Raw genomic sequence first — 26571 nt, forward strand, 5'->3', positions numbered from 1 at the left:
GTTTTGTCGATGGAACTACCATTCCTTTGTATCAACGGCCAGGGCTGGATGGCGAAGTTTTCTTTGATCGCAAACACTCCTATTCGATCAATGCACAAGTTGTATGTGATTGTGATCAACACATTACTTACCTTTATGCCAGCTGGCCTGGCTCTTGCTGTGATAGTACAGTCTATGCTAAGACCGATATGGCAGCTCATCAGGACAAATATTTTTCACCTGGTCAGTAGACATACACATAACTCGATTTGATATTTTCTTGAACTAATTGTCTTCTACTTTGTGTAGGTGAGTACATTGTGGCCGACTCAGCCTATATGCCATCAGACACAGTTGTCCCTTCTTACAAAGGACCAGCTGCTGAAGTTGTTCAAAACCGAGAATTCAACTGGTGTGTTGCCAAGGCGCGTGTTCGTAATGAACATTGTATTGGGATTTTGAAAGGACGCTGGGCATCGTTACAAGGACTACGACTGGGATTGAACAGGAAGGACGACATGCAACATATCCTCAAATGGATTAAATGCTGTGTGATCCTTCATAATATGCTTGCCAATCTCGGCAATGCATGGGACAATTTGACAGAACCAATGGTAGAGGACAACATCCAGCCACATCCTGAAAGACCCTTGGATGTTCAAGGCGCACAAGCTATTGAAAATGGAAGGTTGAAAAGGGAGAAAGTCAGAGATCATGCGGTAGCTCACAACTATCTCAGTGGTGTCCTCCCAATTGTTGATCCTCGCTTACCTGATCAAATTTGACCAAGTTTTTCCTTCGTAAATTGCAGAAAGCTTTTCTTTTCTCTAAAAGTATCAATGATCATGTCAAACATGTTTCTTTTATAAATTGTCAAAATCTTTTTAAAATAATTTTCATCTTTTCAAAGAACATGTTGAACATGTTTCCTTTCTAACAAGTGTTTTTTATAAAAATTTCATCTTCATATAATCAATTGCAATTCAAACAGTGTTTTTACAATTACAAACAACCATCTGCTGATAGTAACTGTGATGATGGACACTCTTACAACTGCAAAGAATTAATATGAATCTCACAACTAACAACTATAAAAATACAGGACAAAAAATTAAAGCACAGCACTTTTTTTTATTGATTTGATGTTTTTTGATGACGAGCTTGATATGGATGATTATGAAAGGACAAAAAGCAGGGTTTTAATAAAGATGAAATTGATAAGTTGATTTCTGATCGATAACTTGATGTTAAAAGGATAAATTTTAGTTTAGTTAAAATGACTTGATTGAACTACAAATAACTTGACTGAAATAAAAGTATGTAAAACAAAATCAAGTGAAATAGAGATTGAAGTAGATAAGCTGGGAAAGATCGTAACTTCTAATGATTAACATGAGAATTTGGCCTGCCATGAAATGATATCATGAGTTGATAATTACATAAAAGTCGAGCTCGAAGTGGAAGTCGATTGCCTATAAGTGCTTGAGAACATAGTCAGCTAATCAGTCCATTGAGCTGTTCAATTGTTGATGAGAATCAGAACTTACACAGGTGGAGGCGGAGGAAAGACCGCATCAATGTATTTTTGAACCTCTTCAGGGGTTTTTCCACCCAAGGCAAGGTCTCGAGCAAACTTGACACGTTCAGCTGATTCTGCTCGGGTGTTCTCATTTGCAGTACGTTTATTTTCATCCAAACGGCTGATCTTGAATTGAACCTTTTTCCATTTCAATCGGGCCTGAGCTTCCTTGTTTTTGACTGCTTCTGAGGCCAGGCGCTGCTTGTTGATTTCCTTGATCTCGTCACTTCTAGCCTGGCTACCAGTCATCAAAGCCAGAGCGATAGGGTTCTTGACATCCTTGTTACGGACTGTTGAAGGATTGATAGCTGGTAGGGGATCCATTGAGCGAGATGCAATGTTTGATTTGCCCTTCTTGGATTTTGTCTTGGGGGGTCCCGAGATTTCTGAATCATTGCTTTGAGGACGGGGTTGCTTGCGGCTTCTCTTGTTGGATGATTTCTCGGATGGTTGTGTGTTCTGAACCGTATCACTTCCATTGCTTTCTTCATCAATATTCTCACCCATTATCTCATTCAGCATCTCATCCTCACTATCAATTGGATCAGATGATTTCAAAGTGATTCGAGACAATCGTTTTTCGGCCAAAGTGCTGGATTTCTGAGGAGGCCGCTTTTGAGTTGTTTGCTTTTGCACTTTGTTCTAATCCACACTATCTTCATTATCAGATGATTTCAAAGTGATTCGAGACGATCTTTTGTTTGCCAAAGTGCTGGATTTCTGAGGAGGCCGCTTTTGAGTTGTTTGCTTTTGCACTTTGTTCTCATCCACACTATTGATTGGATCAGATGATTTCAAAGTGATTCGAGACGATCTTTTGTTTGCCGAGGTGCTGGATTTCTGAGGAGGCCGCTTTTGAGTTTTTCGCTTTTGCACTTTGTTCTCATCCACACTATCGATTGGATCATCTTTAATTGGAAAGACTGCGACACCAAATTCACGACTTTCTTCCAATGTTGCCTTAACCTGAGGATCATGCCGATCTAAACTCATATCTTCAGCTATCAAACATGTAGCCGTTTCGGGAATAAGAACTTGTCGGAGAAAACTATCTGGACTGAGAGGTGCGGCTTTTTGTGAATCAAGGTGATGACGTAATTTTTGGTCTTCTATAAAGATATTCTCCAGTGTTCTTACAAAGATCTCATATCCTTGATATCCGTAACTGAAAGTCAGAATGAAATCCCAAGATTAACAAGGAGTAAGAAACAAAGGAAAGACAACAATAGTGAGATACTCACTATCCGGGTTGTTCCACCTCAATGTTTCCTAGCAGGTGATCCGTCACACTGTCAATTCGATTTCTGTTACACTTTTTTCTTGCGCGTAATCAAAGTAAACAGATGTTTTGCTTTTGTTGACAATCTTGCTCAAGAGCTTTTTATGATTCTTGATACGGCTATGGACAAGCAAGATGGATCAGTATCACTAATCAATAGTAGTCAAGCAATCTCACATACGCTTCTAAACCATCAAAATCGATGATGGTTGGCCATCCTTTGCTGATACCCTCTGGAATTACAAAACGTTCAGCCTGATGTAGACTACAAAAATCTCCTGTCTGAGGCCACTGAACGTTTGGTGTTGCCATTAAGGTATCCCTCATTTTGATCAGCTTACTTGACGGTGCAGCAGGGAGTGGTTCGTCACAAAAAGGACAAAGGTCTTCATCTTGTTTCGATTTGCTACATGAATCATCTGAGTCAGAATTGAATTTATTGAGAACATGATCTTCATCTTCTTCATTATCTTTGTCTTCTTCAACTTCATCAACTTCATCGTCTTCGCTATCTTCACTGTCTTTGTTATCTTTGTTATCTTCATTCTTGTTGTTCTCCTGGAAGTTTCCATCATATAATTGATTGTTATCATTTGAATATACTAGTGGCGAGACATTTTGTTGAATTCCACCCATGTAGTCACCACATATATAGCCAGCTGGAGGCTCGATTGGGGGTGGCAGGGGGCGAAAGTCGTAATCAGGGAAGTTGTCATTGACTGCAGCTGATGCTAAGAACCGTTGTAAGGCTGAATGTGATTTGTGTATGGTGGTTGGACGACAATAATCAGAGTCCGCGAGTGGTTGTCTTTGAGCCTCGGGATTGGAGTCAGGCTCTTCCAAAGAATCGTCCAAAGAATCTTCCAAAGAATCGTCCAAAGAATTGTCCAAAGAATTGTCCGAAGAATCAGAAAGTGGCTTGGATATTTGAGAACCGCCAATTTCAAGAGCCGAGATATTTGGTTTGTCTTTGAAAAGGGCATCCATTTGATGGAAGCAAGAACACTTCTTTTCTAAAACGTCATTGAGAGTGATACCTTGTGCTTGCTGCTTTTCAGTCGTACCTGCACCAGTCCCACCTAGCCAGGTCTTAGTCTTAGAGTATCGTCTTTTGTAACGATCCAAGCGGTCTCGTAAAACCTTTCCGGTGAGCCGCATGACCTTCTTATTAGGCTGAGATTTGGAATGAGAGAAAACCTTGTTTTGTTTATTGTATTCTTTGTTGATGTCTTCAGCTAGGCCGTTGAGGATAGTCGTTGGGATCATTGATAAGCCAGTCACCTTGGTTCGCTTGCCACCACCAAAGAGGAGATCAAAGATCTTTGGTTGAGAGATGTACGTGACTACATGGAGGTAGTCGGCTTTTTGAAAGGGAGGGCTGTCTTCGTGAGTCTGTGCGTCTTCTTCTGCTTCTTCGTCTTCTTCTTCTTTAGTTGAGACGGTAGCAGGAGCTTTTTGAGTAGAATTGGCAGGTTTTGATTTCGACTTTTTTGATGAGCGTGAAGTTGAGGTGGCAGCAGGAGTTTCTCCAGTCGAGTCTTCATTGACATCCTGCGATTCTCGCAATCGAGAGGCCTTAAGAGATCGTCTGACCTCGGTCTGAGTGAACTTGCCCTTCTTCTTCCTCTTGGATCCAGATGCAGCACAATCAGCATCAATCTGGAGCAAAGTGCGACGGTTCCGGGCGGGCTGAAATGTGGAAAGGAGAAAAAAATCAACATATTGATCAACAGTTTCATGATGAGAAACAAAAGGAGGACAATACCTTTTTGGCATTTGTGGATTTGGTCTTTGGAGGCATCTTGAGATACCACAAAAGTACCCAGTGGGTGTGGATATCTATGAGATCGAGTTGATTTCAATAGATTTGAGTTGGGTGATTTGATCGAAACAAAGATCGACTTCGAGTTGAGACAAGAGGGTAATTTGATTGATGAAGTGTTGATGGAAAAGAAATGAAGACCAGGCGATTCAGAGGTTTAAATAAAGATGATACTGAGATAGTACTAAAGCTAGTGACGTCCTAACAAAGCCTTTGATGTGAGATTGAAATAAATAGTAGAAATTAACCAAGTATATTGATTTGTTGCATGAGATTGACTGAAAAGGGCGGATTGCAGATGATATGAATACTGATAAATTGGATCCTTTGATTGGTTGGCAATGGCTTCTTGCAGTCCTTTAAGCTGATTCAATGATGTGTTGGTTTAATCAGACTGATGATGGGTCTCAAATCCGGTTGAGACCAATCACAAGTCACAAGGAATTGGTTTCTTGAGTCCGGTCAAGTTTCCAGAGACCTTGTTCTATGATCCTGATGATTGATAGATAGTTGATTTGATCGATGAGTTGTTGAAGCGATGAGGTAGGTGATCATTCTTTTTGTGGTGAGGTATTGTATAGTACCACCGATCTCAACGGCGATACTCACATAGTTGTCACTCCGACTGTCCCACAGCTGTGACATCCAAGTGTCACAGAGCAATACAGGGAGCTTCTTGGCTCCGACCCGTCCGCCCAAAGTCGCTTATCTCTGTTGCTATGTGTTCAAGAAGAGAGAAAAAGTACAGAGTAGACAGTTTGAAGACAAAAAAAGAGATTGACAACCGCTGTTTTTTTTGACAGGACGGTTGAAGACAAAAAAAGTGGATGACAACCGCTTGATTGTTTTGAAAAAGATGGTTGTAGGCAATCTTACCCGCCCCTTTTTTTTCCAAAAGACGGTATTTTTTTCTTGATCCGAAAAAAAGAAGGTCTTAAAAATTATAAGCAATGTCGTATAATTTTAGACCTCGCGAGTAGCTCTAAAGCTACTCGCAAGTCATAAAACGTGACTTATAATTTACGACCTTCGAGCGAGGTCTAAAAGCCATTTTAGGACCAAATCATTTTGACTTGAACCCCGCTAATTGGTGAGGATGAGAATCATTTTGTTCTTAATGTGGATCAGTGGTTGGCTTTCACCTAACAATGATGACAAAGCAATATGAGCAGTCTGAACAACTTTTATTGAAAATGGAAAGTCAATTTGAACTTACTGTATAATGGCAGTCTGCGCAGATGAGATGGTTGGAAACAACACCGGGTAAGCAACGCCCCCCGTTGCTGTTACGCAGCGGGGCGTTGCGGTTTTTACGGGGTGCTACGCTGCACAGCAGCGCAGCTCTCAGGGTCAAAAACCTCGCAGAGCATCCTAAACTTCGAAAATCGCATTTTTTTCGAACCGCTGCGCTGACGCTCCCCAAAGCGCCGCAGACCGCAGGCAGCGGTTTGTTGCGGGGCTATGCTGGCCAATCGGGTATTTGTTATCCAGGAGTGTAGATTTCCCCTTTTGGAAGTCATACTCCCAATACCACCACCATACTATTGACTGCTGACCCCTCTAATGCGCCACTCAGGCCAATTCGCTCTTGATCTCGACGTCTCTGGACACAATTATCGATGCATGTTGTTACGCACCACTCTCACCACGGATACTCGACTGTTTGCAAGCCAGTATCACGCTCCTTGAGACCGATGGGCGTGATCTTTTGGCGAAGGTCTTTGAGAAATTCATTGACTGCATTAACATCAGGAGCCATTTTAGGCTCCAATACGTGAGCGGCCCAATTATCCTTTTTAAGAATATGAGCAGCCTTTCGTTGAGAGCAAGGATCTCATCCATGATAGGTACGTTCATCGCTGTTCAATTCTTGTAACCTTCAAAAGCTCTTCTTTTTTGTGAGAGAGGATTCTTGGCAAACTAATAAAGTAATACAACTTATTTGTGTTAGAAGAGGTCTTGTCATCACTTGAAATGAATCAATTGATGAGCTGACTCTTCTCTTACCAATCCTTCTCTTCTAGATCAAGACCAAATCGGGTCCGCTCAAAGATAAGTCGATCTAGTAAACGTTTAATTTCAGGATCTAAAGATTATATGTCTGTAGCTTTTTGAGCAGCAAGTAAAGCTTTATAGACATCCATTCTAGATGATACTTCAATACCGTACTCCGTGAGTGATTTATCAGCTTCAACCGCAGCATTTCGAACACTTTCTTCCGGAGAAACATATTGATGAAAGGTCTGCATATATTCAAGACAATCAATGGACGTGCGACTGAGTCAAAAGTACAATCTTCATGCGATAGACTTCCGATTTGGTTCACGACCTTTCTAGACTTTTTGATAGTATCTTTTACGATTGAATCGATCTCGGTAGCAGTGTGATTCCATACGGGAGCCGGTTGAGGTGTTTTAGGGATAGACATTGTATTGGTAGGTTTTACAAATGAGAAAGTAAATTGAGATTGATGGTTTGAATAAAGTTGACTCTGAGGTAGTACTGGACAGACTAGTTGAAGTGAATGAGAGATAGTCCTAGGAGAGATGATTAAAGATTTACAACCAATGACGATTCACTCTAACAATTGTCAATAATTGTTTTTTCAATTCAAGTAATTTTTTTTGCTCACGCTCAATTTTGTGTGTTGCGTTGCGCGTTGCGCCCGTTGCGCAGCGCCATAGAGCGCTGCTGTGAGCTGCAGCGTTGCTCCTGTTCTATTGTGAGTGTTGCGCTACCGGCCCCTTGGATTTCCGGTTTTTTTCAAGGAGCTACGCTGCGCTGCATTAGCCCGTTGCGGTGTGCAGCGTTGCTTACCCAGTGTTGTTGGAAAGGAGCCGTGTTGTTCAGTTGTCCAAGAGGAGTAAGAGATCAAGCTAGATGACTGGTAGGATTGTAGCCAGAGGCCAATAACACACCAGTCAAACAACCACAACTGATCTTATAGGATTGCTGAAGGTTCAATGGTATCTGATGTTTGCTGATGGGTCAAAGATGTAGGAAACTTGGTCAAATTCAATCAATAGGGTAGGGTTTAGCCTTGGTGGGACAATATATGGTTGGTCCGGTGTGGCCTGGCTGATGCTTAGACCCTGGGCATTGAATAGGTCAAATCATGTGAAAAGTCCACAGCAGTACATGTTTCTGAGACATAGCCTGCAAAAGTGTACCTTGTGCACAAATTTGGCTTATGGGCTCTCAGACACCCAACCCTTAACCCATTATTGCCACATTGTCTTTCAAGACTGAATGGAGGTGGGAATCATGATGATATATCAACTCATGGTCATATTGATCACAAACAAAACATTGCACATTTGGGGATTGGTGTGTAGGTGAGGTGGTGAAAAGGAGCATTTGGGTGAAGTGCAAGCAGTTGTGTGGTCACAATTTTGTGAAATTGTGATTTTATGATTTTGTGAAATTGTGATTTTGTGAATTGAGTCATTAAGTTTGTTAATGACACTTCCAATACCCACACCACAACTGGGAGTGTTGGCCATGGTTGATCAAATGAAGAGAGCTTCTTGAACCTTCATTGAAACTTACTACTTATGCTTATGGTGAATCTACAACCCAATACAGAGCACAATTAAGAGGTAGTTATTTACAGTTATACCTACCACAAAGCGCTGAAGGTTTATGCCACATAATCATGTGGTGTGGCGGCCTCATTGGAGGGGGAATTTGATCTTTTACATAGCTTAGATTGTTGAACTCTGCCCTTGTAATATGTGACGCAAGGACGCAAAAAAACCCATTCAAAGCCTTGATACCATTCAATGACTCACATATAATATATTGTAATATAGTGTTCACCCTTACAGTGATAAGATATACATGCATAGGATACTTATCATAGTGATGACACTACTTTGTTGATCATTTAAAATACGTCAAAGCTTAACATATGCACAGGATGCATGGTACTTCATGCACCCTGCAAACAACAAACAACTTCCCTTCAATTGAGCTGGGGAAAATGGTTGAAAGTATGATTGGTCATAAGGTATTGATTACTCCACACCTGAGCCATAGCACCTACACTACATATGTCCAGCAGGATGGTTAAATTAGGAGCAATCATGTACATACAGAGATGCTCAGCTACTGGCTCATCCAAATGAGTAAATCATATGTAATACCTTCTGTTAATTTCTCCAGTTTAGCATCACTGATACATTCCAAAAATTGACTACATACACTGACTCATAGTGTTGGTGTAATTCAATCAACTAAACTTCATGTAACACCCTTTCTTGGTCATATGGCTTCCAGAGTTTTGCCTGAGTAGCTTATATGGTGGTATATGTCAGTCCATTGTTTTGGGGATGATTTTGTCAAACTGGTAAAAGTTACATGATATATCACATGTGATTTACTACAGATGAGCAGGCAACTGTGCAGACCTGTTTTATGTACACAATTTTTAACAACTCACTTGGCTTGTTGCACATCTCTAATGTGGTTTTTATGGCTCAGGTGTGCAGTGGCCAATCCCTTATGAACAATTGTAATTTCAATCATTTTTCCCCGCTCAATCAAAGGGAAGTTATTTGATGTTCAAATTGAATGTCTTCATCTTGATCAAGAAGAAATCAAACCGTGCTTTGACAGGAGTATCAGACCAAGACTTGACTGGTAAATAGGCAATCAAGTGTAGTTGAATAACAAAAATTATTCAAACTAGGCAAAGCCCTAGATAATTAGGCTACCAATTCTTAGTTCCTTTTCTTATTATTGAAAAGATTTGGTGCTCTGCTTACAAACCAAATCTTTTGAATTCTGAGAATAGAGTACATGAAGTGATCCATGTTTTATTATCAGGACTGGAGCCTGTAGTGATTGAAGGAAATAATGAATGGGCAGTGAATAGAATTTTCAATTGTAGAACCAAAGATAAGGAAGTTTAAGTATTTGATGAGTTGGAAAGCCTTTTGAACTGAAGAGAATCCTTGGTAAGCTTTAATGAATCCAAATAACATCAATGAATTAGTTAAGGAACTCAGTCTCAACCATCCACTTATTAACACAACAGCAATGTTTAGAAGATTTCAGAGAAAAAGTCAGTGGGTAAAGTTTTTTTCTCACTGGGTTTTTAATGATACCTTGAGAGATACAGAGATTGATAAAGGTATTTAGGTGATCCATGTGGAATGATGTTATGAATTGAGATATGTACATTGTATGATATTTCAAAACACATATTGATGATTGTGCATTAGATATTCATGCAACAAAGATCCTCTTGAATTTCTCATCCAAAAATTCATTTATATCACTCATAAGAGTCAGAAACTTGAAAGTAGACACCTCAATTTGTGTTGATATAGACCCTGAACCCCATCCTAACAAACTGTTTGTACAAATTAAAATATTTCTAAATCAGTCAAAAGGAAAAGCAAATCACAGGACATAGAGATCAATCAAGAACCACAGTACTCAAATTTGTGTATATTTTTCTTTTTATTTTGGTCTCACAAACTATGTACATGACGTGGGGCAAAATGATCTTTTGGTTAGTATGTGAGGTTTACCTTTTTGCCAATGTTGGTGGGTTGCCATGCAGTGTTCTCACAAGAAGTACACAACAGGTCCTCAAAGCTAGTAGGTACCTAAACATACTTTTTTTCCCGCCAAAAAATAAGATTATATAAGAAAACCATATGAAGTGATTCTAATTTAGAGTCATTTTGATCTACATACATCCACCAAAATTAAACTCAGCAGATGATAATGCTTATCTCAGACCATATTTCTGTATGAGAAGAGGAAACAGGTCTTCATGATTGTGTACATAATGAGTTTTTGAGAATAGATTTGAATGTTTATGAAGATCTCAGAAAACCAATGATACAATCAATGATGAATTGATTCTGATTTGATCAAAATAGAATTAACAAGCCCCAGTCTCAGAGATGTTTCTAATGGAATCTTCCAGTCTTACACATCTGAATATTATCATATGAGTACAGGAAAATTACGACAGTTTGTTGTGTCACTGTCACAGAAGATGTGCTTCAATCAGGTCTATCAACAAAATAGAATAATGATCACTGGAATATATCTATACAAATCTGAGGCTTCAAATCAGTCTTGATCCTCTTTGAGTCTAAAGGGACAAAAATTACTATTACCAAACTTTTTTTAGAAAACCAAATGGCTTGGGTTCCTAGATCTATGAAATCTCTACATATGTACATGATTTATATAATAGAATGAATGTATAGAGTTGGGTAGTACTTGATCATAGCTGAGATGTTAGAAATTTTCAACATGGAAAGGTTTTGTGCAACCTTTTGAATCAAGTTATGGATTGACATTGCTAGTCTGGAGGTTCTTTTCATTTGGATCATTAGATTTAATGTACATTTGATTGATTTTTGTGATATTTGAGTTTGAATAATTGGATGAATTGTATATAACAAAAAATAAGTTGATCATTTACAAGCACCACCAACATATTTACCTCACATTGAAAAATCTGAGGTATTCTCGGATGCAAAACCTCAGACAGAAGCTTCCCAAGGTTTTGATCCAAGGTAATTTTCAGGGCAAAAGAATTCCTTGGATGAAAACCTCGGACAAGGTCTGTCTGAGGGTTTGCCTCCAATGATGCCTTGGATTTCTCAACCCAAGGCATCTATGCTGGCAGTGAAGAAAAGAATTGGTAGATATTTGTTGTTACAATAGATGTGTTTGTTTACCATTTATGTCTTTGTATGGTTTCAACTTTCAGATGAGAATAGTTTGATTGAGACAAAACTGAGACAGCTATGCTACAACACACTACCGTGCATTTTGTGTGTAGCATAGCTGTGTTCAGTCAACAAGGATCTGACCTTTATGATAGTGTAGCTTATTGAGTTACACTACGCTACAAGGTACTGTAGCTGATTTATGTGCCTCTACACTACGCTACAGGGGCAAGAATTGGTTAGCTGGAGATTTCCTGGAAATCAGTGTAGGATAGCTTGAATTCATTAATGCTAATCCATGCTAGCTGTAGCTTTGTTTTTAGCTACACTATCTTGCGCTCCCAGCAACGGGTAGATTAGCTGTCTCAGTGTTGAAATTTGAGAACAAAAGGATTTTGAAGACTGTTGGGTTGGATTTAAAAATCCGTTTTATGATTCATTTTTCTGAATAAAGACTTATTCAAGACTGAACAGGATGCAGGTTTCTTGAAGAAAATCAAAGATCAAAAGAGACAAAGCCTTCAAGTTCAAAGTGTTGAAACTCAGTACGGGTAGATCCGGGTAGTTCCCCGAGAACCCGACCGACCGAGTATCCTACGGGTTTTAATGGTTCACAGAGTGTTGCCATTGACTTCAACTTCGATCAAGTGATCTCTAAGATCGATGATGATGATCAAGAAATAAAACAAACCTTTTACCAATCAATCCAACATCTTTTACTCGAATCTCATTCAAAACAAGTTCATCAATGGCCACTATAAAAGTAAGTATCTCCTAAACCATTCTTGCACCGTTCTTTTTGGTGATGGATAGAAAAAAATGTGACCCTCTTCGGTTCAAGGATCTTAATTGATAATTGATATTGTTCTTTTTGAAAACGTAGGTTTTTTCACTTTTGATTAAAACTTTAAGTAAACCGATTGCTAATAGTATGAAATCTAGAGCACAAGTAAGTCAAAAAAGGTTTTCTAAAATCTATATACTTTAAGAAACCGACTTTATAAAGAATTTCAACTTTGAAAAAAAGAATAATCTGATTGAAACGTTAAGAAACACCTTATCTTTTTTTCTTTTAACATTGTTTTCTTCCATCAAAATAGGATCATCCACAGTTTAGTTCTTTTCAAATCACTCTTTCAATCTTAAAAAAAACTTATCATCACAAGATCTGATCTTGATCTTTCTTTGATTTCTACAAAAAAAAGGTTTCGAAAACTTTGTGTTGGACTAGCTCAATCTTTACATAGATACGAAACAAGATTATCATCTGGAATATTTTCCAAACTTCAACCAACCATTAGACCCCTAAGGTACGTTAATGGAAAAAGCGCAACCCAACCCCATTTTTGTCTACAATTTAGAAATCCTTTTTTTCTTAGAATTCTTCTACTTAAGAAAAAAACAATTTTTTTTTGTAATGATTTCAATACTCACATAGTGAACCTTAAACCTCTTTATATTCGATAATCCAAAAAAATAAATAAATTCTTGGATTCGATGATGATCTTGGAAACCGAACTTATGGTGGCAAAACAATAATCATAAAAATCTTAGTGATACAAAAGCAATTCAAAACGGAGCTAATTTTCTATCTGAAGCTTTTTTATTTACTGTAGCTCTCGGATTAAGTAAGTGATTAATTATTTGGATTCTTTCAGTTATTCAATTCCAAATCATTCTTAAGTCCTTCTTGTTCACTTTGATCTAATGTTCAATTTGGATTTTTTTGGTGGGGGTTGGGGGGATAGTTGTGGGAGAGAATTTACGTAGTAGGATTCAAACTGCAAATCGACGAGATAAAGTGAATGAAAGGTTAGAAGAACTTGAACAATCGATTGTAACGATCAAGTAAGCCTCATTCAAAGAAAAATAAATATCATGTTCAATCAAGTCTTGATCCGTGATGAGTTTTTTTTCTCTGTTTTTGGTTTAGTTCAGGACAAATCGATTTACAAAACCAAGTATTTGAACTGATTAAGACTCATGAAGAACTTCTTAAAGGTTATAGAACTTCAAATCAAGAGAATGCAAAACTTGAATCAGTTAGCGGGTCAAGTCATGTTGGATTTAAAGATGATGAATTAGTCAAACGAGCTGAGATCGCATTAGGTTGGAGAAAGGCTTGATAAACTGATGATAATTATAGTATGTAAGTGAAATCACCTTTGTTTTTCGGTATGGAAAATGGCTTGGAAACTTAAGTTTGTAGTAGAAGAAAGTTGGAATTGATGACTTGGTTGGGTTTCTTTTAGTATATCCTTCTTTTATTACAAGATGGAAGATGATGATTTTCTTGGAAATGCATGGTGCATGTTACTTCTGTTCTTTTTTTACCCATGTTGTTTATGTCTTTTGTGTGGTGTGTGTTTGTTTTTCGTTTCAATGATGATTCTTTTTTTCCATAATTTTGCTAGCTAAAATTTAAAATTATACTGGTAGACCTTCGTTCAGTTATGGTCATGAAGGAGTCAGTTGTCATTGAACTAGTTTTCAAGTTGAAAAAGTAACGATGGGATCAACTTTGGAGCTTCGGCTTACTTCCACCAAGTCAGGATTATAAGAAAACAAGACGTGATATGGACTCTGGAGTGGTGATATACAAGGGACACTTGGGTAGATGATTCAATTTCAATTTTCACAAATGTTTTGATTAATTTTTGTTTTGGATCAAGGCAAATGGAAAGTTTTCATAAGTTGTTGATGGAGAGGTGTTTTCTAAATTAGTGAACAAATCATGAGGAATATACAAATGAATGAATTTGTCAGTGGGAAGATCAGACGAGAATGGTTTGTCTGGTCAAAGTTGTGTTGGTTATTCCGAATGTTGTGGGTGCGGCGCAAAAAGCGCAAGACGGTCGCGGCCAGGCGCGGACGCGCCTGGTAGCGCCTCCAAGCTTCGAAAATATGTAGGGGCGCGCCCCATATTTTAATTTAGTCCGCGGGGTTTTGTCATTTCAGCCACCCAACTCCTTCAGAAATGCCTGGAGATGACTCTGAGGAGTGTGCTTCAACATGGTATGTATTGAGATATTGGTCCAACAGTCTACCTCACTCTGAGCTATTGTCACTTGAAAGACAAAGTCTTGTCCAAAAGATCTAAGCAAGTCACTGTAAGAGTTTCATGTGTATAGAGTTGCAGTCAACTTCCTTTGAGTGTGATATCTGCTGAAATCTACCTTGTAATTGATGACTACAATTCTTTCATTGGCAACTATGTACCTATCTGCTGGCACTGTGGTACTGGCCTCTGCTGCAGTGCTGGCACTGTGAAAGATTTTTTACTTTTTTTCTACTTTTTGATGGGCAAAGGGCGCGCCAGACGCACCCCAGTGGCGCCTGCGCCAGTCTAATGGAGCTTTTTTGCGCCTGGGCGCGCCCACAACATGAAATGTAAGATGAACCAAATTATACTGTGGAATCAGATGATGATCCAAAAGATGTCTTTAAGAGGGAGATATGATGATGAGTGAGTTGGTTTATCGGCGTCCGAGTGAGTTTGAGTGAGATTGAGTGAATTGTCTTTGTCTACGCTGAAACCGATGCGACGAAGGCAGTTTAATAGAAAAGTATGAATGAAGACTTGAGAGAAGAGAGAGAGAAGAAGTCAAATTAGTAATTTGTTAATCTCCAACCGATAATCGATCATAACTAACTCCATCCGATCCATCCATCAATCTCTTTCTGATCTGTTTACCTCTTTTTACCTTCAAGTTCAACTTCAATTCATCATGCCACCACCATCTCGTATCTCAACTTTAACAGGAAATCCAGTTCCCGATTACTTTATTCATTCCAACACTCGACACTTTAGAGATACATTAGGTCGAACATTAATCTTAAGAGGTGTTAATCTTTGTTCATCTGCTAAAGTTCCAAAAGGTCATCCACATCATCTCTTGGATGATTTTTGGGAAAGTGCAGAACAAGATTCCATTAGATCTTTAAACCATCGTTCATCTTCTTCTTCTGCTTCTTCTTTCGATGATTCAAATCATCATTCTAGTTTAGATTCTACTGGTTCACTTTATCGTCAACCTCTACAAACTGATGAAAAACTTACGGGCATTAGTTATGTGGGACAAAACTTGGATTTAGAAGACGGATCGGCTGACATTCATTTGATTAGATTAAAACAATGGGGGTTTAATGTCATTCGCTTTGTAACGGTTTGGGAAGCTCTTGAACATCGTGGACCGTTTGTGATTTTTCTTTAGTTTGATCTTTCATCCATCCTTTTCTTTTCCTTGGATCTCTTTCTGATCTTGATCTTTTACTTTTTCGAACTCTTTCATTCAGTGGTCAATATGATTTTGAGTATATGGATTATGTGGTAGCTGTTTTGAGAAAGTGTAAACAATATGGGTTCAGGGTTTATATGGATCCACATCAAGATCTGGTAAGTAATCTTTCAAGAGTAGATCTCAACTCAATTCAATCAACTTCACTCTGATAATACCTTTTTTTCCCTTTTCCTTTGGATTAGTTTTCTCGTTTCTGTGGAGGATCAGGTGCACCACTCTGGACACTTTATGCTTGTGGTCTCAACCCACGTCATTTCAGTGTGACCGGAGCCGCATATCTTCAAGCCGAATGGCCACATCCTTCTTCACCTAAACCTGAAAGTCTTCCATCTATGATCTGGGCCACCAATTATAATCGATTAGCATGTCAAACGGTGAACACGATGTTTTGGGCAGGTCGAGATTATGCACCAAAGTGTATAATAGATGGCATCAACATTCAAGATTATCTTCAGTATCATTTCTTAGAAGCTTATAGAAGATTAGGTCTCAAGATTTCAGAAGCAGGTGATTTGTTAGATGAAACGGTGATTGGTTGGGATAGTTTAAATGAACCTAATCATGGTTATCTTGGAATTGAAAACTTATTGAATATTCCAAATGAAGTTCCATTGAAGATCGGACCTTCACCTACACCTATTCAAGGCATGAGATTAGGTATGGGAGAATCGATGAAACTAGAGAATTATAGGTTCGGACCGATCGGACCTCAACGAGACGGAAGTGTGGTCGTCGATCCAGAAGGAAAAACAGCTTGGTTAAACCCAGGAGCAGAACCGAATGGTAGATCAGGTTATGGTTGGAAACGTGATTCAGAATGGAAACTAGGCACATGTATTTGGGCACAACATGGAGTCTGGGATCTATCAACTGGAAACTTATTGAAACCAGATTATTTTGCTCATTCGAGATTAGACCCGTTTAGGAAAACTGATTTCGCAAGTGATTATTGGAGACCTCATCTGCTGGCTTGGTGTAGTATGATTAGAGAGATTCATCCGGAATCAATCTTGTTTGTACATCCACCTGTCTTTGAAATCCCACCGGATTTGAGTACTTCTACTTTACCTATCTTGAAACATCGATCAGTGTTTAGTAGTCATTTCTATGATGGTTTAACACTGGTGACTAGACATTGGGTAAGTGTTTTTGGGTCATCTTGATCAGTTTTTTCTTGATGAATTGACGTTTTTTGTTTTGTTTGATCTTTTGAAAAATAGAATTGGTTTAATGCTGATGCACTTGGAATTTTGAGAGGTAAATATCCTTCAGTGGTGTTTGGATTGAAGATTGGAGAAGCTGCGATCAGAAGATGTTTAAGATCACAATTAGGCATGCTTCGTCAAGATGGATTAGAAAAGATGGGAGAGTTCCCAACGATGATGGGTAAGGATTTTCATTTTGTTTTTGTTTTGTTTGGCTTAGTTGAGTGTCAACTCAAGATGAAAGAGTTCCATTAAAACTGATCAAGTTTTGTTTGGTTGATTTGGTAAAACAAAAAACCCCCCAGGTGAGATTGGAATTCCATATGATTTAGATAAAAAACAAGCATATAAAGATGGAGATTATGGAAATCAAATCAAAGCCTTAGATGCCTCTTTAAACGCATGTGATGGAGAAAACATGTTGAATTATACGATTTGGACTTATTGTCCGGATAATTCACATCAATGGGGAGATTTATGGAATGGAGAAGATTTAAGTTTATGGAGTTTAGATGATTCGATTTGTCAAGGAAGTAATTATTCCGAAAAATCAAATCGGTATGGGCGAATGTTAAGTCGACCTTATCATTATCAGTATGGAGCGAAATCAACGAATCATACACCCGATGGATCGGCTATTACTTTATTAATGAGATCTACTAATGAAAGTTCCACCACGAATGGTAGTAGTGGTAGTGGTGGGGAAAATGATGGAGGAGTAGGAGTAGGATTAAACCGAACTGACACTGATTTAAATCCAGAAGGAATCGATATGAATCTAAATTTGAATGATGGAGCCAGAGGATTAGCTGCATTTTGTAGACCGTTTCCGATTGCGACGGTAGGAGAACCGATTTATTTTAATTTTGATATTGCAAGCGCTACGTTTGAGATGACAGTAGAAGTGAATGTAGAAGAAGAAGAATATTCGAATCAAGAAGAGATTTGTACGGAGATTTATGTACCAGCAGCTCATTTTGGAGCTAAAGCACATCAGAATCGGTTTAGTATCAATCGACATAGGTTAGTGGAAGAACCATTGGGAGGTAGATCGAATGGAAGTGAAAAGTTACAGATCGAGGTGACGATCTCAGGTGGTAGATGGGAAAGTGAAGGTCAATTACTTAGATGGTATTATCCTAGAAGATTAGGTTTGCTTAAGGCTTCTTCTCGAACTGATCATGAAGGTGGGTTTGGAAAAGATCCATTGAAGGAAATTGTTGTGAGACATTCCATTAGGGTTAAAAGGAAAGATGGACCATTACTTTTGTTTGAAGATTCGAATAGCAGGTAAGTAGTATATTGGTTTTTTTGGGCTTCGTCTTCTTATCTTTGCTCTTTTACAAATCTCTTTTGGGTTTCTTGATTCCTTTTTATTTTTTTCTAGACGATCATTTTTTCTTGGAGTTTAAGTTTCTTGAGAACTTTTGAGATTGTGTGTGCTTGTAAAAAAAGTTTTTGTATGTTTTGGTTTCCTTTTTTTCTTGGATGTATGTTTTTTTTTTACTTTGGATGTCAGTTTTAAGTTTCTTTTCATTCCTTTTATATAATCTATATATATTAAGACTTTCGTTTTTCTTTTGTGCTATTTTTGTTTTTCTTTCTTTGAACATTAAAAGTCAACGAAATAAGAATCACTAATGAAACCTTTTTTGATTTTTTTTTGGAAATTAAATAGGAAGATTTTAACCAACCGATTTTTTGGTATTTTAATTTATTGTTTAACTGGATTTGGATTAATTGAAATAATGTATAAAAAACTACTAAGAAAAGAAGATAAATTCAGTAAAAGTAGTAAAAATCATAATCATAGTCATAGTCAAGGTCGATTTGAAGAAGGAAATGGGTTGGAGATTGGTGATAGAGATGGGGGTGATGGGAATAGGAGTAGGGATAGGGATCGGAATTGGAATAGAAGGAGTAGTAGGAAATCATCAAAGTGGTAAAGTGAAAAGAGGGAGAAAAGCAGGAAAAAGTAAAGTTTGGGAAATTTGAAAATGTAGGGTTAGCATTCATTGGTTGGTATTTATTTATGTAGAATTGTATTTTTTTTTAAAGTTGTTAGAAGTTTTCAAGGTTTTTTTGGTTTTATAGTTAGTTTTTGGTCGTTTTTTTCCTCAAAAAGGTTTGTGGTGGTGATAATTGCACACTGGTATTTGGGTATTAAGTAATGTTTTTTTTTCTTTTCTAGAAAATGGTGGTTTAGAAGATGATGGTTTAGAGGATGATTTATATGTTTAAGTATATACGTTTTTTATTATGCTTTTTTATGATTTTTTTTTGATTTTTTTTTTGATTTTAGAGGTTAGAAAATGCATTTTATGAATTGTTGTTTATATTTTATGAAGATTAAAATAATCATTAGATGATTTTTGATGAGTTTGATGGTTGGGAAAGTGAGAAAATCTTGGAGATGGTCTATGTACATATGTATGTGATTCTGAGAAGTGATCTGAAGCCTACACCTGGAATAATTTAGGAAGGGTATGGTTGCCCTAGTGGAATTTTTGGCTGGGAGCTGTCAACAAATGTCAACTTGATACACAAAGTTACTGCCAAAAAACAACTGGGTCAACTGGGTTTTTTGAAAACCGGGGCAGGTTTGAGAGCCACTATCATACATCTGCGCTACAACCTCTTTACCCAAACCTTCTTACACTTATGGGACCATACTTAAAAGTTTCAAAAATTGATGAGCCTGTAGTAGTCTTTTCCAAGAACTGCACATGGTCCCAGCTAATAAATCTTTTACAGTCTTACTTCAAATTGAAAAGCAGAGCTTGATTCCAAAAAGGAAAGGTATGTGGTTATGAAATGGACACATGTGCAGTAGTAGTACAACAAGCTCAAACCAATTTTTAAGCTTGCACTTATAGGGCCATAATTAGAAGTCTCAAAAATTGATGAGTCAGTAGTAGTCTTTTCCAAGAACCTCATTTGGTCCTAGCTAATAAACCTTTTACAGTCTTGCTCCAAATTGAAAAGCAGAGCTTGATTCTGAAAAGGAATGGTATGTGGTTATGAGTGGACACATGTGCATAACAAGCTGATCAAGCCAATTTTTAAGCTTGCACTTATTGGACCATAAGTAGAAGTTTCAAAAATTGATGAGGCTGTAGTAGTCTTTTTCAAGAACTGCATGTGGTCCTAGCTATTGAATCTTTTACAGTCTTGCTTCGAATTGAAAAGCAAAGCTTGATTCTGAAAAGGAAAAGTATGTGGTTATGAAATGGACACATGTGCAGTAGTATGTAGTACAACAAGCTCAAGCCAAACCTTAAGCTTGCACTTATGGGACCATAATTAGAAATTTCAAAAATTGATGAGCCTGTAGTAGTCTTTTCCAAGAACTGGACATGGTCCTAGCTAATAAATCTTTTACAGTCTTGCTTCAAATTGAAAAACAAAGCTTGATTCTGAAAAGGAAAAGTATGTGGTTATGAAACAGACACATGTGCAGTAGTAGTATGGCAAGCTCAAACCAATTTTTAAGCTTGCACTTATGAGGCCATAATTAGTAGTTTCAAAAATTAATGAGGCTGTAGTAGTCTTTTTCAATAACCTCATTTGGTCCTAGCTAATAAATCTTTTACAGTCTTGCTTTGAATTGAAAAGCAAAGCTTCATTCTGAAAAGGAAAGGTATGTGGTTATGAAACGGACACATGTGCAGTAGTAGTACAACAAGCTCAAACCAATTTTTAAGCTTGCACTTATGGGACCATAATTAGAAATTCCAAAAATTGATGAGCCTGTAGTAGTCTTTTCCAAGAACTGGACATGGTCCTAGCTAATAAATCTTTTACAGTCTTGCTTCAAATTGAAAAACAAAGCTTGATTCTGAAAAGGAAAAGTATGTGGTTATGAAACAGACACATGTGCAGTAGTAGTATGGCAAGCTCAAACCAATTTTTAAGCTTGCACTTATGAGGCCATAATTAGTAGTTTCAAAAATTAATGAGGCTGTAGTAGTCTTTTTCAATAACCTCATTTGGTCCTAGCTAATAAATCTTTTACAGTCTTGCTTTGAATTGAAAAGCAAAGCTTCATTCTGAAAAGGAAAGGTATGTGGTTATGAAACGGACACATGTGCAGTAGTAGTACAACAAGCTCAAACCAATTTTTAAGCTTGCACTTATGGAACCATAATTAGAAGTTTCAAAAATTGATGAGCCAGTAGTAGTCCCAAGAACCTCATGTGGTCCTAGCTAATAAATCTTTTACAGTCTTGCTTCAAACTGAAAAGAAACGCTTGATTCTGAAAAGGAATGGTATGTGGTTATGAAATGGGCACATGTGCAGTAGTAGTACATACAACAAGCTCAAGCCAAACCTTAAGCTTGCACTTATGGACTCATTCATGAGGAGTTTGAAAAATGTCTTGGAACTGGTTTGGTTGGAACACATGATCCTAATAAAAATTTTGTAGGTTTGTTTCAAACTAAAAAAATAGACATGATTCTTTCTGAAAGAAAGGGTAATCAGAGTAGTAATACATCACATGTGCAGTGCAGTGGCATATGTAACAACAACCTCAGTCAATTCCTTTGTTAAGATTATGATTAATTTTTCATGAAGTCTTGAACCTGTTTTCTGAATTTGGTTTGTTCAAATAAGTTTGATATTATTTTGTTCGAATGCAAAAAAATGTTACAATTATGGTTCTCAAACCCATGCAAAAATTTGTGCAAGTTTTGAGCAACTTCTGTGCAAGACATGAATAGAACTTGCACGGATCTTGCACGGATCTTGCACGTCGGTCTCACACGGTTTTTGTACCAGTTGGAACAAAATAGCTGGGGTTGTGAAAAAATTCAATGCGCAAGATTGGTGCAAGAAATCTTGCACGGATCTTGCACATTGGTCTTGCACAGTTCTTGCACAGGTTTGAGAACCATAAATGATAATTGTACCAATTGCATTTTTTCCAATGATAGAACCTTCCCCTTGATCCAGTTACAGACCTGCAGCTGACCTTGTTCCCTTGTAAGACTTCCATCTTTCATATCTCTCCAGCATCTATAATGACTTGGCCAAGAGGGGAACACAGTTCCCAGAATCAGCAACAGGAGAAATCTTCCTGATCTTCCTAGATAGTTTATTTCTAAAACCACTCAACTCATCCGCACTGCAAAAGGTATCAAATTTCAGATCTTGATGTAGATCATCAAATATTTTTCTTGAGTGTCCCAGAACTTGAGCTTTTTAGTGTGGTGAAACAAGCAGGATAAGTCAAAAAGAATTCTCTATGCAACTTTTTCTGATTTTTGAAGAGATGGACATACATATCAGGAGAGATGATCCACACAGACCTCTTGATATGAAAACTTTCTCGCGTCTCATTTTATTCATGAGGAAGGAACTTACTCAGACTCAAAATGAACTCAAGTGTTGTCAATTGAAAACAAAAAAAACAGGTCCACATTTCACAAAATGTGAAACTGATTTTGTTGAAATGCAGAACTGACAGCACCATTCTTGACAAGTGTCCCCAACATTTCCTCAATCTTTGTTGGAATTCCACTCATTTTGCTTACAATTCAGACATAGTAGGCAAATCAATGATCAATGAACATACCCAAAAAGCTCCTTTTGATCACCTCCTACTCAATGTCTCCAAATGTAATCAAAATAAGATTGGTGTGGAGAAACTTGCCAAAACAAACTCACTGAAATAACTGGAGCTCTGTCAAATGATGTTTCATTCCTGGCATTTGACCCCACCACAATCAAACAAAAATTGTGTTCACAAAAAGCTGCTTGCATGCAGGGAAGTACTTGATCAGCATCTATTCAGAATTCAAGGCAACAGCATCATCGAGTTTGAAGCATGTAGAAAACCATGTTTTGGCTTTGGCACCATTGAATAGATTCTTTGTGTTGCTTTTGAACAACCAATCTTTGTGATCAAACCATATTTGCCACTTCAGGGACCTGATGAACAATGCAACCCCTATTGGTCATACCCATGTATATTCCCAGCCAGAAAATGGATCCAACTACACCATCTCTTTGCTCACTGTACTACAGACCTCAGGGGGTTTGAAGCACACCTTGGGGGGTCCTGTATTGAATTATGTGTTGCAGCTACAAGCTTTTACAACTCTTCTGAGTGAGTTTTATGAATGAAATATGTTCTGAACAATGCACAAGGAAATGTAGAAGTCTGAAGAGAAGACCTCTCAAGCTGCAAGCATCATTTTATGAGGTCTGTGTGATCCTCATAATGGGCAAAAACAAAAACAAAATGGCCAGAAATTCTGCTGTTGTGAGTTGAAAAACACGACTTTAGCCGTAAGTCCCTCCCTTGACTACCTGGGCGGCGGGGACTTTGATAAGTTCAAGGAATATTTGTTCACTTGTCTTGAGATATGGACATACAATTTCCTTTCCGCCATGAAAAACCCTTTCTTGCATTGAATAAGCATTCTCACTCTTCTGAGTGACCCACAATTGTTTTCTATCTTAAAATATGTCCTTCAAACAAAGTGCCTTCCTTATTTCCAACAATGTTGTATACACAATAGGGTAAACGAGTTGTAACAATCTATGTACAATTTGAAAATTTCAAATGTGGCTACTGGTTTTGTTTACCATCAATTTCTTGGCTGAGGCGCCGTTGGTTTTGACGCGGTACATTTTGAACAGGCTGTTTCACAAAGTAAATAATTAATACATGATTGGAATTTGATGAAAAAGGGAGATAACTGACTGATGAAGGGAACATTATCGGCCTTGTAAGGACAAGAATACCACTCACCCCCTGTATTCCTACATGCTATAAGATTGAAGATTTTTTTTGATAAGGATAAAAATTGTCTACTGCGCATTTGAGAGAAATCGATGATATAAGTGGAGAGGTTAACTGACTGTATCCATCTTTTTTGTTCATACTATAACTTGAACATTGTTGATTACTTATGCCAGAGCCAAGCACTCCGTTGTGTAAGCAACCTTAAGTGAGTAGCAGAAAGACAACATTGCATTAGCAAGAGAAAGACATGGTTAAGATTCCACCATACTCTGCTCATGTGACTACAACAAACCTGAAAGTGGCACCCAAAGATGGCCTATCGATATTGTATTTATTTAATGCAAGTGTGAAGAAAAGTTAGACAAGTCAAGCTGAAAAAGATCAATATCAACGCCAAAATAACACAACTTACCATCTTTTCCGCACTGAGCCAATGGGCAGTTATATTGTAAGAAATCCTTATCGTTGCACTTTGCTGCAGTTTTATCCACAGAAAATCCACCTATACATTGAATTGTTTTGGTTGTTTGTTGTCCTGAAGCAAGATGTGTGACACACATGGCAATGAGTATTCCATGATGAGATTGGAATAGCATGGTGGATTGTGTGATTTGAACAAGATTGAAAGAATCGGTTATGTGAAGAAAACTATGGATTTACTGAACGTTGAATGGGAAAAGGATGGCGTGAGGAGAGCCCTAGATCAGGCCGTAGGGAAGACTTTACTCGTTGAATGCCCGATCGTTTCTACAAACTGATGTCGAAGTGTGTTGTCAACCAATACGGGGGCGAGACGCCACGAGCGGAAAAGGCAGAGACGCAGAGCGGGTAAACTTCGGCCTTGGGAAACTCACCTGCCCAAGAGTCGCCGTTCTTACGGCGATCTATGGCTAGTCATGTGGTAATGGTTGTGATTTGTTGTCTGAGACGCGAAACCGAGGTGTTGGTAAGAATTTTCGAGGTTATGACCCTCCCTGATCCCTTCCTACATACACAAATGCTATCAGTGCTATAACAGCCAGGTCTTCCAGATCCTTGTGGCTAGAGTAATTTATTGGGCTGAGACTGACACGGTATTGACACAAGGACGCATAGAAGGACGTCGACAACGATGCACTGCTTACCCCAGGGTTCACCATTCCTTCAAAATCTAACTTGTCACCCTCAGAAACTGAAAGCAACTGGATTGCTGGACCACTTTGTAATGAAATTAGCAACCTGTGATTAAGAACAGGTTATTAGCTTTTATAGGAAAGCTAACACACTGATCGAAAGAATCAACAATCTGAGAAATGAAGATTGTGAGACGAAAATAATTATGAGTTCGATTTCTTTCTAACTAAACAAACTACAAAAACAACTAAGACTTACACCTGTGATTAAGAACAGGTTATTAGCTTTTATAGGAAAGCTAACACACTGATTGAAAGAATCAACAATCTGAGAAATGAAGATTGTGAGACGAAAATAATTATGAGTTCGATGAAGAGAAAAGGTTACATAGATGAAAGTGTGAAACCTTTTATAAGAACTCAAATATGACGTCATTACAAGTTAATGATGTAAGCAAAAGAAAAACTATACGCGCATAATAGAAGAGCGCGTCACTACTATCTCAATTCCCCCCCCGTCTTTGCTACATCACTTAACCCCATTAACTCGCAAAACTTTCGATGCTTAGCCGGTGTTAAAGCCTTTGTCAATACATCTGCAATCATATCATCTGTTGGTACGTAAGACACTTTAATTTGTTTACTTTCCGCTAATTCTCTTAACCAGTGGTATTTAACATCAACGTGCTTTGTCCTTGATTTAAATTTTTCATTCTTTGTCAACGCTATTGCTCCTTGATTGTCGAGATTTAAGGTTGGTGCTTCATCTTGTTTAATTTCTAAATTCATAAGTAAGTGATTAAACCAAACCATGTCCTGACCACCCTCGTAAGCCGCTCTGTACTCAGCCTCCGTTGTTGATGTTGCTACGTTTTCTTGTTTCTTACTCTTCCAGTTGACAGTACTTTCTCCTAGCATTGTAATATAACCGCCTGTAGATCTTCTAGTATATGGACATGCTGCAAAATCCGCGTCTGCATAAGCTTTTAAATTTAAATTCTTTCCTCCTAATACAATTCCTACATTTCTAGTTCCACTTAAATACCTAAGCACTCTCTTGAAAGCTTGCCAATGCGCAATGGACGGATTATTCAGATGTTGTGATAACTGTGATACAACAAATGAAATATCTGGCCTCGTCGCATTATTCAGGTACATCAACATTCCAACTGCATGTCTATAATTTTCTTTTAACTCTATGAATTCATCTACCTCCTCCTTTGTACCTGGAACTAAATAACTACCTGGAATCATTGGACATCCGACCGGTTTGCTTTCTGACATGTTGTACTCCTCCAATAAATTATTAATGTATTGATTTTGTGATAGAGTAATTGTCTTGTTTAAGCGATCCCTAGTCACCTTCATTCCTAAAATATATTTGTAGTCGACGTCTTCGTCCATTTGAAATCTTTCGGTGATTAATCTTTTGAATCTTCCAAAATCGTCAGTCGCAATTGTCATATCATCAACGTGTACATGAACAAAGCATTTCCAGTTTGAATCCGTCGAGATGAACAAGCTTGGATCGGAAGAAGATGGTAGAAGTGAAATTGATTTGAAAAACGCTTTAAGACAATCGTACCATACTTTAGGTGCTTGTTTTAGACCGTATAAAGCTTGATTTAATTTTAACACTGATTTTAAAGTAGCGCCTGGAATGTGTAGGCCTTTTGGTATCCTAATAAAGATAACTTCTTGCGGTGAACCATTCAGAAAAGCAGCTACAGCGTCCATCTGATGTACTTCCAAGTCATGTACAGCCGCCATGGTGTTCAAGGTCCTTAAAGTTGCTAACTTTCCAGTAGGCGCAAATGTTTCGTTATAATCTTCACCATATTCTT

The 26571-nt window shown here is 38.0% G+C and overlaps 5 protein-coding genes across 5 annotated transcripts; 2 read left to right on the forward strand and 3 right to left on the reverse strand.

Annotated features, from left to right (window-relative positions):
• Positions 1-1414: 1414 nt before the first annotated feature.
• On the reverse strand, positions 1415-3995 carry MELLADRAFT_101178 (uncharacterized protein; the record flags this gene model as incomplete). The annotated part of the gene is made up of 4 exons (XM_007403972.1): positions 1415-1451; positions 1527-1696; positions 2024-2200; positions 3441-3995. The coding sequence occupies 4 exons, from the start codon at positions 3993-3995 to the stop codon at positions 1415-1417; spliced, it is 939 nt and encodes a 312-aa protein (XP_007404034.1).
• Positions 3996-6752: 2757 nt separating this feature from the next.
• On the reverse strand, positions 6753-6908 carry MELLADRAFT_86921 (uncharacterized protein; the record flags this gene model as incomplete). Its single annotated transcript, XM_007403971.1, has 1 exon — positions 6753-6908. The coding sequence occupies one exon, from the start codon at positions 6906-6908 to the stop codon at positions 6753-6755; it is 156 nt and encodes a 51-aa protein (XP_007404033.1).
• A 5197-nt stretch (positions 6909-12105) lies between these two features.
• On the forward strand, positions 12106-13483 carry MELLADRAFT_101179 (uncharacterized protein; the record flags this gene model as incomplete). The annotated part of the gene is made up of 7 exons (XM_007403564.1): positions 12106-12120; positions 12241-12306; positions 12458-12468; positions 12563-12667; positions 12912-12985; positions 13106-13205; positions 13291-13483. The coding sequence occupies 7 exons, from the start codon at positions 12106-12108 to the stop codon at positions 13481-13483; spliced, it is 564 nt and encodes a 187-aa protein (XP_007403626.1).
• Positions 13484-15085: 1602 nt separating this feature from the next.
• Positions 15086-19241, forward strand: MELLADRAFT_73837 (family 5 glycoside hydrolase; the record flags this gene model as incomplete). The annotated part of the gene is made up of 9 exons (XM_007403565.1): positions 15086-15272; positions 15366-15552; positions 15654-15753; positions 15841-16797; positions 16879-17044; positions 17169-17421; positions 17518-18014; positions 18103-18153; positions 18542-19241. The coding sequence occupies 9 exons, from the start codon at positions 15086-15088 to the stop codon at positions 18550-18552; spliced, it is 2409 nt and encodes an 802-aa protein (XP_007403627.1).
• Positions 19242-23457: 4216 nt separating this feature from the next.
• Positions 23458-24211, reverse strand: MELLADRAFT_123765 (uncharacterized protein; the record flags this gene model as incomplete). The annotated part of the gene is made up of 5 exons (XM_007403970.1): positions 23458-23510; positions 23574-23639; positions 23732-23815; positions 23908-23931; positions 24028-24211. 5 exons carry the CDS (start codon positions 24209-24211, stop codon positions 23458-23460), a joined length of 411 nt encoding a protein of 136 aa, XP_007404032.1.
• Positions 24212-26571: the final 2360 nt, after the last annotated feature.

This window comes from Melampsora larici-populina, assembly GCF_000204055.1.
Source record: "Melampsora larici-populina 98AG31 unplaced genomic scaffold MELLAscaffold_1, whole genome shotgun sequence".
Lineage (NCBI taxonomy): Eukaryota > Fungi > Basidiomycota > Pucciniomycetes > Pucciniales > Melampsoraceae > Melampsora > Melampsora laricis-populina.